Source organism: Lepidothrix coronata, unplaced genomic scaffold (assembly GCF_001604755.1).
Source record: "Lepidothrix coronata isolate B3197 unplaced genomic scaffold, Lepidothrix_coronata-1.0 Scaffold116, whole genome shotgun sequence".
Classification (NCBI taxonomy): Eukaryota; Metazoa; Chordata; class Aves; order Passeriformes; family Pipridae; genus Lepidothrix; species Lepidothrix coronata.
In genome coordinates, this window is record NW_016690296.1 from 2,347,825 (window position 1) to 2,360,690 (window position 12,866).

Genomic DNA, 12,866 nt, shown 5'->3' on the forward strand with positions numbered 1-12,866 from the left:
CAGGGACTGACCTGACATGATCGAGGATGGTCCTGGTGGGACAGTGGAGTCAAAAGTGTTACTGACAGGCAAGTGTGTGCAGAGGGAATGTGGGAAGGCCAGTGGGCGAGAGCTAAGGAGGTGAGGGGAGTCCTCCCACTCAGACACCGGGGTACAATTCACACTTCCTTGTCAGGACACATTTTTTACCCCTACACTAACTGTGTGCAGTGTGAATAGTCACAAAGGTATAAATGAGGGAAATGGGATCTACCATGGAATTTAGGGATATGCTCTTCAAAGCAGGACACACATTTATGCTATGTCCAGGTAAGGGCCCTAGAAGTACATATAGATGCAGACACATCCAGCTGCCTTCCCACATCCCCACAAACTCTAAACATCATCTATTGTAAAGTATTTCTCACCGATGAAGGCTGGAGGAGAAATGTGATATGATGGCAATGCTGCTCTTCCCTGAAGTCTTTGGAGCCTCAGGTTCTTCCCCAGTCTAACCCCAGTTTTTTCTGGAAGTGGGGAGTTCAGATCAGACTGCCTTACACTGCTACTTTAAAGTTCAATATGAAATAATGAAGACAGACAAGCGTGGTCGGCTAAGCCTGTAGTTTCTAATTTCCTTCCCTCTCCCTTTGCCTCCAGACATGGTTAGTGGCCCCACTTCAGGGAAATTCTGCGGTCTGTGGGAGCTCTGGGCTTATCCCAGAAATCAAATAAATTGGACAGGCCCTCAGCTGGGGAGGCCAGATTGGGATGGAAACTTGCATAGTTAGTTACTTCACCAAACAGAACACTGGCATTTGTATTTCTCTGGCTTGGGTCCAACTTTTATTTCAGCAAACAGAGCTACTATCTCCAAAGCACGACCTCCTCCCTTGAGCCAGGCAGAGGTACCTTTTAGGGGTGTCTCGGAACAGGTAGCTGCTGATTTCCGCTCCATCCGGGATGACGGACGTATCGTGAAAAAACGCTTTGTCCCGGATCTGCATTTGGAACAGCTCCTCATCCCTGGTCGGGAACTTCTGGGGCCTGGAGCCCAGTGGCAGCAGCAGCAACAGCAGCGGGCAGTGCAGCAGGAGCATCCTACAGCAAAGACAGGGAATCCCACCTCAGGAGGGGGCACCACGTGCAGCTCATTCCCTGCTGAAACGTGGGCGTTCCTGTAACAACATCATAAGCGCTTTTGCAGGCACCTTCCACCTTGAACTGCAACTGAAAGCAAGCCCATGCACTGCTTTCAAATGTTTATCTCTCCCTGTCACTACCAAAAGCCTTCCACATACTTGGGTAGAGCCATAGCTTGATGTTTTGCCACAGCAGAGACAGAACTCGCTGGACTTGGGAGCTAAAGCCAGCACAGAGCAGATGGAGGGGACATCGGCCTCGCTCTCCTCAGGAGATTTCGTTTGGGCTTCCAACAATCCTTTGGAGAGTAAATACTTCCAGGGAAGTTGTTCTTTACAAAAATAGTGAATTAGGAAAACATGTGATATAAACCCACACATATTCAAAGCACATTGGTATTAGCATGCAATTCAGCAGGGTTTAATCCTCAAGCCTGATGGGAATTGCAAAACACAAAAGCAGAGAATCCTTTACAAATTAGGCACAATAATTCATAATCTCAGCCTTTCATTATTATGTCTACAAGTAGGTCAGTAATGACTACCCGAACACATACAGTGGGACAGGCTGGAAATCTCCTTTCAGTACAGTAGATGATCTCGTATATAATGGTTCTGGTATGGGGGGAGTAGGGGGGGAAACAGTCCATTTTTGGTACAAGTATATCAAGTTTAAATTGCTAAATGATAACATTTTTTTCAAATTAGGGGGGGAAAAACAAAGGAGGTTTAGGTCTTTACCTCAGCTGTGTTAGCACTGGCTTTGGGGAGAAACATGGTAAAAAGCTGAGCTGGGAGGAACAGTTTTATCTTGTCCCTTGGCTGAATGTGCAGTCAAACACTGCTCCTGTAAGGTAACTGTGACTTTATAACAAACCCTTTCTTTTTAACTTTAAGATCAAATCTACTCCTGAGATTGGGGTTTCCACACACACACACTTGACCCTTCTCTAATATTTTATGCAAAAATAGCAAACATAAAGCTCCTTGTTTCTTCCACCAATGCACAGGTCCCCTCAGCTCACCCCTCCTACACACTCCCCTCTCCTGCCCTCCACTGTCTCTGGCCCTGTTATCTCAGATGATTCTTGCCCTGCTTTCTACTGTTTTTTCCAGCTCCTGCTGTCCAGCTCAGTCCCTGCCCTCCATCTATTTTCCCATTGAAACTGGTGATGCAAGAGGGAAGAGAAAACATGGAGCAAATTCCAAAGCATCTGTAAGCCACGAATGACGCATCCTAAACATTCCCTCACAGGATGCAATTTTATCTTCCTCTCTTTTCACTCATGCCCTCCTCAGCCTTCTCCCTCCGTGGTCTGACACATATTCCTGTATCTGCAGCCAGATCCTCCCCTCCCTGAGTGGAACACCATGGAAAGATAAAAGCAAAAGCTTCTCCCAGCATCATGCCCCAGGTGGGCAGGGAGAGCCCCCTGCAAGCCCCCGAGGGGTGAGCTACTTATACTTAAATCCAGATTTAGCTTTCCCAGCATTTGTCAGATTTTATCCCAACCAGCTTTTGATGGCAACAGACATATTTCCTCGAATTCAGACTGAAGTGTTGATACTTATCAGAAAACTCAATGGCATTTGACCTTTTGGAGCAAAGATCCAAAATACTTGCTGACTCGAGTCACCGGAGTCAGCAGAAACCTCCTCTCACACAAAGCAGGATGAGTTTCGTGTGCTCTAACATGCTGTTTATTGATTTTTCGAGTGTTATCGTTGGCCAACAGGGAAGAAATTCTTTCCAACTTAATCACAACAGTTAGAGCAGATTATTTGGTTAGGTAAGAAACTCTGAGCTTTCTGCAGACAGCGTCCTCCACGTGAACCCCCTGAAATTGCAGCCTTGTGTATTCCCATAGTCAGTCCCACTGCAATGTAACCTTTGTTAAAATAAACCATTCTGATTATAGGCTAAGCTTCACTTCTTAAATAATTTCACCAGTTAATGTGCTTAAAAAACTCCCATAAACAGTGTTTCTGTCCCCATTACCAACCACAGAGCAGCTGTGAGGTACAAATTTGCCTCTAATTCCTTTATCTAATTGTAACAGCATTTTGGCTTAAAAGTAACTGCAAGGAGACACATCAAGGTTAGTTCTGTGATCCCTGTCCATCCCATACCGAAATACCTGGAAATACCTCAGAAAATGCACTTGCTAGACGTGAGCCTGTGAATTCCTGCTCTACGCCCCAAGCCCTCAGAAACTTCCATCAAATGATTTTCTTGCCTTGGATTTGTTTTTAGAAGCCAGGTACAAGCTGAGGCCCAAGCACTGCACTGCTAAGCCATACAAATTATGTGAAATATGTTGTGTGATTTTTTTTGCTCTCTAGACTGTGCCACCTCCTTAAATACCTTTTATTCCCTTTTCTACAAGTTCATCTTGTTTTCTTTTCTTTTAAACTCCGAGTCAATATTTTATTGATATATTCCTGCTGACTGGAGGGATTTGCCTGCTGTTTATCACTGAATTTAAGAGAGTGCCAAAATAAACAGTCCTAAGTGAAATAATAAGCACCGTTTTCCTTCTCCAGGATTGCAAAAGTGCCCTCTAATGGCCCATCTTTACCTCTCGCTTTTTTCCCAAACTCTCTCTCTCTAAACTGAGCTTTAACTCCAGAGGGAAAAGTCCCGTGGATTGACCCACTCTGGGGAGCCAGACTGTGAGCAGGGAGCATCCAGGGGGTCCCCATCTCCTCTCCCAGCAGACAAGGCAACCTGGTGTTGCCTGTAGGCCACTGGGACACGGAACCCAGGGCAGGTGGCCAGGGTTTCCTTGGATTTTCACCTGGAATGCGGCAGTCCTGTCTCCAGGTGAGCAGCTCCTGGGCTACACAAACACTCCGGCAGCAACAGCCACACCTCAGGAGAGGTTTGCTTAATAAACCTGGATGTATTTACCTAAGTAGATCAACAGATGATGAAAAATACATGCTGTACATTGGGATGTGAGTTATTTTAAACACTTCAGAATTTACCACCTTGGCAGAGGCTTGTGTTTTTTTTCCTTCTCCCACAAAGAATCAGCCTGGACATTTTATAAATTCCAGTTAGAGGCACATACACATGAAAGTTATTGCTAAATCAGATCACAGGGTTTATGATGATTACAATGAATTCCTATTTGTTAAAAATTTTCACTCAGGCAGTGAGCCTTACCCGACTTTTCCAAAATCCCACCTCCACAAGCCCTCCACAGCCCTCTGTCCTGCCTTTAAGACCTCTGCATAACAAACTTCATCTGCACAAAAGGCCTGCAAATCTCTAGGTAAACTGCAATTATAAGCAGAAGAGGAGGGGATAACGGGATTTGCAGCTGGCTCAGGTTCTGAGTGGAGGGACAAATTAGCCAGAGCCGTGGCAGCACCTCACAGGCTTTTCCCACAGGCTGCAGGATCACTGGGGTAGGCACATCCTCAACCAAAGCCAGAAACAGGAGGTCTCGGGGGAAGATTAAATCACCCCATTTTTGATTTCACTGCTCAAGACTACAGTATTTTCTGACTGCCCCAAGCACGACTGTCCCTGAATATACCCACGCTCCATAAAAAGGGAGCAAGAGTACTGGATTCACCACGTGCAAGGCCAGTTTTATTGACAGTCATCTTCAACTGCCTTGATCTGTGGAAATCATTTGCTTTACCCCTCCACTGTCTGTAGTTCACAGAGACCTGTAAAGGATTTACAACAGCAAAACAAAAAAGATCTGGGTTTACCTGAAGCAAATTCGTCTGGAATAACCAAACCCTCATGTTTAATTACAGAGAGTGGAAAGTGCATGGCTGTAATTTAGTGAGGATAATTTCAAGGCACTGCCTGACACAGTGCTTTTGTGTTGCATTTCTTCTCTTTTTTATTATACGGATGGTTGACTTTTTTCCTCCTTACATCCTATTTTTAAACTCTGGCGTGCTGGGGTGCTGGGTTTTTTTGCTGTTTACATTACCCATGCTGCATCTCATAATAAGCCTGCAGATTTATTGACACCATTTAAGTCCAGCTTTGGAAATAAAAGGGCACTGTGTGACTTCTTTGACTTATTATAGGAATGCTGCAAGTAAAGAGGCAGTGAGCTTTTCCATTATACACTTCATTTCCAGCGATATATAACACAAATACACGCGCCTCAGCACACACAATTATCACCTGAGAAACAGAGGGGTTGAAAAGCACCTACCAGTTTCGATTGTAATACAATTAGTTATTTTTAAAAGTGCAAAAAAGAAAAAATAATGCCTTTGCAACCAAAGTATTTACTGGGAGGTGCGCCATTTGTTTGCTTAGGGGGAGACCAGAAGGGAAAAGTGAAGGGCTGCCATTTAATGCTCACTGTTCCCTGAAGGATCTGGAAAACGTTTGGTACGCTTTTCATTTGGGCTTTTTTTGTGGTTTGTTTTTTTTTTTTTAAAGCAGCACTTTTGAAAACTTGTTGTCTGGTCCTGCCTCGTGCCTGGGGGAAATCATGGGCCAGGCAGGGCTGTGGGACCTCTCCTGGAGCTCGGGACAAGGAATGCAGCCCTGACAGGGACGCAGGGGTGTATCGCTGCCTCTGTGGATTTTAAAGGCAAATATTTTTGTGAAGTGCCACAGCCAGCTTGACATGGCAGCTCCCGTTGGCAGGACCAGCTGTAACTGGGAGGGCAGGAGCATTTATGGACCTGTAATCCGTGGATTAAAGCTCCCTAAATCTGCACGGACACGATGGACTATAATGGTGCCTTTGAAGCATTTAGGGTCCACCGTGTCAATAATCTGTGGATTAACCGACTGCCTCTTGCAATTCCAATTCAACCCACGATTTTCCTTTGCTGGGAGTATTGTTTTAGCAAAGCCATCACAGTAGCACAGGAAAAAAAAATCCAAGCACGTGAAAATAAGAAGGTATGAAGAAATGAGGGTACATTTCCACCAAATCTTAATGAACAACAGTGGCAGGGAGCTACAGCTTGGGGGAGAGGTTAACTCCGAAGGGCTATCATTGTAAAATGCAGAGCTGTCTCAAATTAGACATGTTGAAAAGCAAACATACTCAGGGAGATACGGTATCAAAAAATCAAATTTTACATGGACTATTTTGTTTCTAAACCGAGCCTTATTTATTTTTCCACTTTTAGTGGAAACAGATCCAACTCTGATTACATCAAAATCGTCACCCTGGAGCTGGTGGTGGCTGGATGCTTCAAACACCAGCTGAGCCAGGAGATACCATTTGGGACACTCGAGGAAATGCCTCATAGTTTTCCTTTTTTCAGTCGGAGACCACATACCAGCACTTCTCCCCTTCACAGCCACCTCGACCCAAGGGAGTGTCAAAGGCAAACAAACAGCGAGTCCCCGGCAGCCCCTGGTACAATGCTCAGTTGTTCTGTCCCTGCGAGGGATGGCAGCGGCTTGGGAAGAAGGGATGTACTGGAGCACTGGGTGGCAGCCAGCTGGCAGCCCTTCCCCTGCCCAAATTATACTTCCCTTGGCCACTCCTGTGTCCTTACTGTCATACCTGCTCACCCTCCCAAACCTCTAAGTGGCTGGATGTTGCTCCTGGAGAGGGCAAGAGTCACGGGACAGGTCACTGGTCCCAGCTCTTCCAGAGGAAAATCTCGTGTCAGACTCAGAGGAATTTTTTCCATAGTCTCAGCAGGGGTTGAGCCCAGCTGCAGAAACGAGGCAGAGAAATCTTAGTTTGCACAACTCCAGGCTGTTTAAGATAACCAACCCGGAATGCCACGCAGCCCTACCACAAATCTTTCATCGCAAGAGCTGGAGGTGTTTTATAATGGAGAGTAATTATTATCCCCTTGTTACAAGCAATAAAAGTAGGGCAGAGACTTTCCTTGTTCAAGGAAATCCCAATATAATCCCTTCCTTTAATCATAAAACAATAGCTACTTTCCCCGGCCAAGTCATTCCGCCTTCAGCACAGCTCTCCGGGTGTACGTTGCTCTGTCTCCGTAATGAATTTCAGCAAGGGGATTAGCAGGGAGGAACATACGAACAATTACAAATTACAACCAACACCAGCACATTGGGATTTGGGACAGAGTTTCCCACTGCTTCTTTGGAATACTTCAGAACGACACTATGAGCAAGAGCCCTTGCCAAAACTCACGAGGGGCGGGGATGGCTGAAATGTCAGGGCGTGACAAAGAGCAGGGACAGAAGTGGTGTCCGTGCATCCCGCTGTCGCATCCTCAGACCGCCGGGGCTTACAGCTGGAAATCAGAAGGGCTTTTGGAAAGAGCTTAAAACATAAACCCAAAGTCATTACTGCATTAACTACCGGAGGAGTTAAAGTGGTTTGAGCCATTCCTAGGGCCTGGGGAATACCGCTCGCCTGGAGGCTGCTCATGGACAACAAGGTGTTGGATAAAGTAGAGAAAACAAGGGGCTGGTGCAGGGCAGGGAGCTGTGGGAGAGGCAGGGAGCTGCAGGTCACCAGAGTGACTTGCAGAGCAGGAGTGGGGGGAAGCCAAGGCTCAGGCAGCTCCAGCAACAACCAGAGCACTCACACTTTGTGGAAAGCTGCGCCATGAGCACACTGGAATCACTTGAGCACTTCTTCCCTTCCACTTTTTGGTAGGTGATTAAAAAAGGGAATACTGCTGACTACTCTGAAACCCTGTTAAGTGCACAGAGGCTGATTCCCAGAGCTTCCATCAGATACGCAGTTTTCTTCAGGGTCAGGAACACCACCACACACATCCATAGGATTACAAGCCACAGCCAGCCCCAGGGCATTAGTATTCACACCCACCTCCCACCCCTACACACACACAGTTTTCCTGCAAGAGCTACTCAGAAATTCTCACTTGCAATGTTGCCATACCTCCCGTTTTAGCACCGAGGATTTCTCAGCGCTCCCAGGCTCACCAGTAACAACCAGCAATGTCTGTGCAACAGTGTGGAGCACAGCAGCAGCAGCTCTCCAGAAAGCCCTCTGGCAGCTGGAAGAGCAGAGCAAGGCAGCAGCAGCAACAACCCATAGTGCTCATGCCCAGGAGACAATTCCCCAATCCCTGCAGTAACAGTCGATATCCTGGGGCAAAGACACAGCAATTCGAACTCAGAGACCATAGCAGGCATCTGGCACCAAATGCAACTGTAAGGTTGGATTCTGGGTTTTTTCAGTCCAGGAACATGCCTAGTTAACTAAATACGGGACAGGAGAAAATACAGTTTATTCTGTTTTCTCCTATATTTTTTCGGTCTCATCCCTGTGTCACTTTCAGTTGCACCCGAATCCTGCAATCCAGATCCCCAGCTGACTTCAAAGGAATGATGACTTTTTCCACTGAATTCAGAGTCTAACCCATATGGGAATTAGGTTGGAAAAGCCCCCTAAGATCATTGAGTCCAACCACCAACCCAGCACTGCCACTTAAGCCATGTCCCTTAGCACCACATTGACACATCTTTCAAATACCCCCAGGGATGGTGACTTCACCGCTGCCCTGGGCAGCTCGTTCCAGTGCTTGACAACCCTTTCCATGAAGAAATTTTTCCTGCTGTCCAATATAAACCTTCTCTGGCACCACTCGAGGCCGTTTCCATTTGTCCTATCAGTTGTTACTTGGGAGGAGAGACCAACACATATTAATTATGACCACAGTAACACGTGTTACATTGATAGGCGATCCTCCAAAATCTCCCGTTCCCTAATTATCATCAGAGTCCAAATTTTTCTGATTGAACTTACTATCCAAAATTTAATTCAGTTTTAATATTATCTGCCTTCAGCTTTCAAGGTATGCAAAGGAAATATTAGGCCCTACAAGTCCTTAATGAACCATTAAGGTGCTCTCTCATAATGATTTGTTACATACACCCGTAATTCACAGATGCTGTGTCTCATTTTCCCTAGTTGGAAAAGGGCTGCTGGAAATATGTAAACATTTGCCAAGTGTTTGGAAATGGAAAGTATCAAATGCGGTGCTGCAGCTATTGATATTTACATAGTTCTACCAGCACGCTGGGTGTTGGAGCTGACAGATCTCAGCCACAGTTACAGCAGCAAGGACTCACCGAGATCCAGCACGGATCACTTCCCACTGCCCCCAGAGAAAATCCTAGCCTCCCCCAGCTGCTCACACAGCATCGCTCAACCTCTCCAGCACTAAGAAGCCATGTGATTGAGCAAGGATTTGCCTCCAAAGGGCAAAATGGACAGGAGGTGGAGAGGCACAAGCATTGGAATTGCTGCCACACGTGAGCCTTGGTCAGACCTGTCTGGAGAGCTGTAAGACATCACAGCTTGCCAGCCACCAGCCCATCATACCAAAGCAGGACAGGAGCTTGTTTGGGAGCTGCCAGTCTTCAGCCTTCTTTCTAGCACTTTTTTGGCTTTCTAAGCAGAGGACCTCTGCATGACCCAGCTGGAAAGTCTTTCCCAAGTGCAAAAAGATGAGTGCTCCAAAGGGATGTGCTGCCAGAGCTTCAAACCTGCCAGGGTCAACTGCAGAGCTGTGGTACGGGATATGAAAAATCTGTTTTTCAAAAGGGTTGGTTTCAGCTCCACTCCACTGCTGGGCCAGTGTTTATTTGTCCAGGCTGGCAGGCGAAAGGTTAGTCCTTCATCTGGTTACTGCCAACAAAAGCCTGGGGAACACATACGGTGGGGAGGTCACACTGTCATGGGTGAGTGAACATCCAAACAGCCCCAAAACCTTCAGGCCTTCTTATGGCAACCATACATCCTCAGTTGACAGCAGGGGAAAGAAGGGACAAGAAGGGGGGAAAAAGAGGAATTTCTGCATTCAGAGATGACTGAAATGTGTGCCAAGGGCATTTCCTTTCCCAAAGGGGGTAAACGTGGTGAGAGCTGTGGCACGGGATCCAGCACTGCCTTCTGGGCACCCTTTTCTGGGAGTGTCCCTTCACTAGGGACTGAAAATGGTTACACCAATCTTGGATGAAAGTTACTGCTAATGGACAAAGTGTCATTTCAGCATCACGGTTACTACCCCAGTGTAAAACCCAAAAAGCTGTAAATTCAAAAAAGTATCTGCTCTTTGGTGCTTTTTCACCAAGGGCCACAAGTTGGGGTCTGCTCAGCCCCTGGTTGGAGAAAGCCATGATAAGCCCATAGTTCCAAGTGGGACTGGTCATGAACCCCATGAGCAACAGGTCAAGCCAGAGTGTGGTTTGGGCTACTGAAAGTGCATCTCACTAAGATGCCTTTTCGAGTTAAAGGCCTAATTGCCTGGGTTTTCTTATAAACACCTTGCAAGTGCTTTTTCTTAGATGAGTGGGAATTAGAATGCACTCTGTAAATTAACACAGCACATTTCTTTCCCTGAGCCTGCCACTCTGCTATCACACACTTGCAGGAGACGTCTCAGACTCTTGCTTTAAAATTCAAACATTAAATTAAGTTAGACTTGTTCACGTGATGCGAGAGGGTCTTAAAACCTACTTATTTTTCCTTGTATTATTTTTTCCCAACCATTGTACTATAACAGGATTATAAAAGTTTTAATTGACTGACATTAAATCTTCCCTGCAAAATTGTAACTTTAATACCCCCTAGGACTATTAGATTTTTATTCATTATTTCTCATTACCGAAAAATCAGTTTGAGAGCGCCCCTGGGGTCTTCCCCAAATAAGGATAAGAACCTATTAGCCCTACAAATCATACTCAAGTAAGTAGTACTTACCCAGGAGAGAAAGCCTCTGGGGAATTAAACACAGATTTAGTAGCCAAAGGAAGGGGAGGAACGGGGACTAGAAACCGTTAGCGCTGCTCACTGATGTTTTCCTTCACATCCAGAGACCAGCTGGCAGCTCCAAGACACTTGGCTTTCCCGCACCATCATCATCCCAATCTGTAAACTGCTTAATTTGCATCAGGTTTCTGGGTTTCAGAACGCTGAGACACGTTTAGACTGTTTGACTATAAACAAATTAGCAGCAAATCTGCTGTACCTAAACAAAGCAGCAAGTAGGAGAGAGAGAAGGCTCCTTTCTCCACGATATTCTGGCTGCTTTGTAAAAACCTTCCACCCTGTTTAATCATCCCTGCAAACGTGTGTGAAGAACCTGTGATCCCTTTGCAGCAGGAGCAGTGGCTGGTCTAGCACTGCTCTATTTTGGTACTGAGCAGGTCAGAAGGGAGAAAGGTGAAAAGCATCGTTTTTCTCACTCCCCAATAAAGTTTCAACCCCTTCAAAGTTACATTTTCTTAAATAATAATAATAATAAAAAATAAATTTGCTTAATTAGGCAAACAGTGCTTTTCCCCTGGACGTCCCAGGGGAGGTGTGGGCCTTGGAGGTGTGTCCCGCTGTGAGCGTGCGAGGGTCACGCTGGAGGGGCGCTCATATCCTCATATCCGGACCCACCAAGGGGGAGAATGAAGTAGGAAAGATAAATTATTGCCTTCTGGTTTCCAGTTTTCCAGGTGCTCGCAGTAAGTACCCACTGCTTCTTATCTCAGCTGTCACACCAGCAACAAACATCTCTGCAACTACTGAATTTAATCACCCTGAAGCCAGAGCAGCCCCAGTTCAGGCCAAACCCAAACAACCCCGCGTGCTCTGGAGAAATCTGTGAGAAATGCTGCACATGCTGCCATTACCCGCCCAGGTGGGAGGACAGAGCCCACTGAAAGATGCTCAGCACAGGATTTGCCTGCATCCTTCTGGTTAATCAGGTATATTTTTGTTCATTGAAACAGTCATGTACTGGGGCTGGGTTCTCAAACAACTCGTGTTGCTGATTACTCGAGGGGCATTTAAAACCCGCCCTCTAAAATGTCCCCCACCACGTTTTTGGTGAAATCAGAGTATCAGCTACCTCACATATGAACTGAGACCACACTCTGCCTGTTTCTGATGTGTCCTGCACGACCGACACACTCCCTGGGATGCAATCAAAGCCATCTACACAGTCATGGGATTTTCAACTGGTTCCTGTTATAGCTCCATGTTAACATTTATCTTTCTCCTGTTCCATGGGTGTCCTTGCATACAGCAAACGAGAAAACTAATTTTGAAAGAACAAATTTCTTTTTAATATTTACTCTCTCTCTCCTGCTCTTAACGTATTTCCAGCTTTAAGCACATTCTCCTGGAGTTATGATTTATTATCCTGACCTCTTTCCCGATCTAAGGGCAAATACTTCCTCTCCTAATGACATCTTGTTAAAGTTTTCAAACATAACATCTCCTCGGTCTTCAAAGCTCCTTCCATCCATCCATAAGCATTAGGCTTATTTGAGTCGTTTTCTCAGGCAGAAACTATCCTTGCTTGATCTAATGAGGATTTTTGTTAAAGTACATCTCAGTCACGATGTAAAACAGAGTGGGGAACGCGGCTTCTGCGCTCTGCCTTTTCTCCAAGGCATTGCTCGCTCACTCACTGCTCCACTCGTGATGTAGCAGAGCTCAAGCAGTACTTAAGTCCCTTCTCACTGTTCTTACCTACGATATTTGACATAATCCTGACTTCTTCTAGTTTATTCCTGCCCATACAGTCAGTGATACCAGCGGCATTCGGTATCGCACCAGGTGCTCTGTAAGCAAGGTAAACATCGGTCTCATGGCCTGTCAATACACTCTCACACAAAACTTATATTCCAAACATTTATGTTATTAGCTGAGGTTATCATCCCTGGAGCTCGGCATTCCCATCAGTACATGCACCCTTTCGTAAGGGCTTGAAAACTTGTTTTCTTACATGAAGGAGGAGGCCCTTCCCTCCTTCAGTCAGGTCCACCCTTCTCCTCTGCATTTTATAATC

At 46.0% G+C, this 12,866-nt stretch overlaps 1 protein-coding gene across 4 annotated transcripts in view; it reads right to left on the minus strand.

Annotated features, from left to right (window-relative positions):
* The window catches only part of NDNF (neuron derived neurotrophic factor), a 30,448-nt gene that overhangs the window by 3,083 nt on the left and 14,499 nt on the right, over positions 1-12,866 (minus strand). For all 4 annotated transcript variants that reach the window (XM_017825059.1, XM_017825057.1, XM_017825058.1 and 1 more), the window contains one exon: positions 892-1,080. In XM_017825059.1, the coding sequence (XP_017680548.1) occupies positions 892-1,080 (189 nt within the window). The remainder of the gene's footprint in view (positions 1-891; positions 1,081-12,866) is intronic.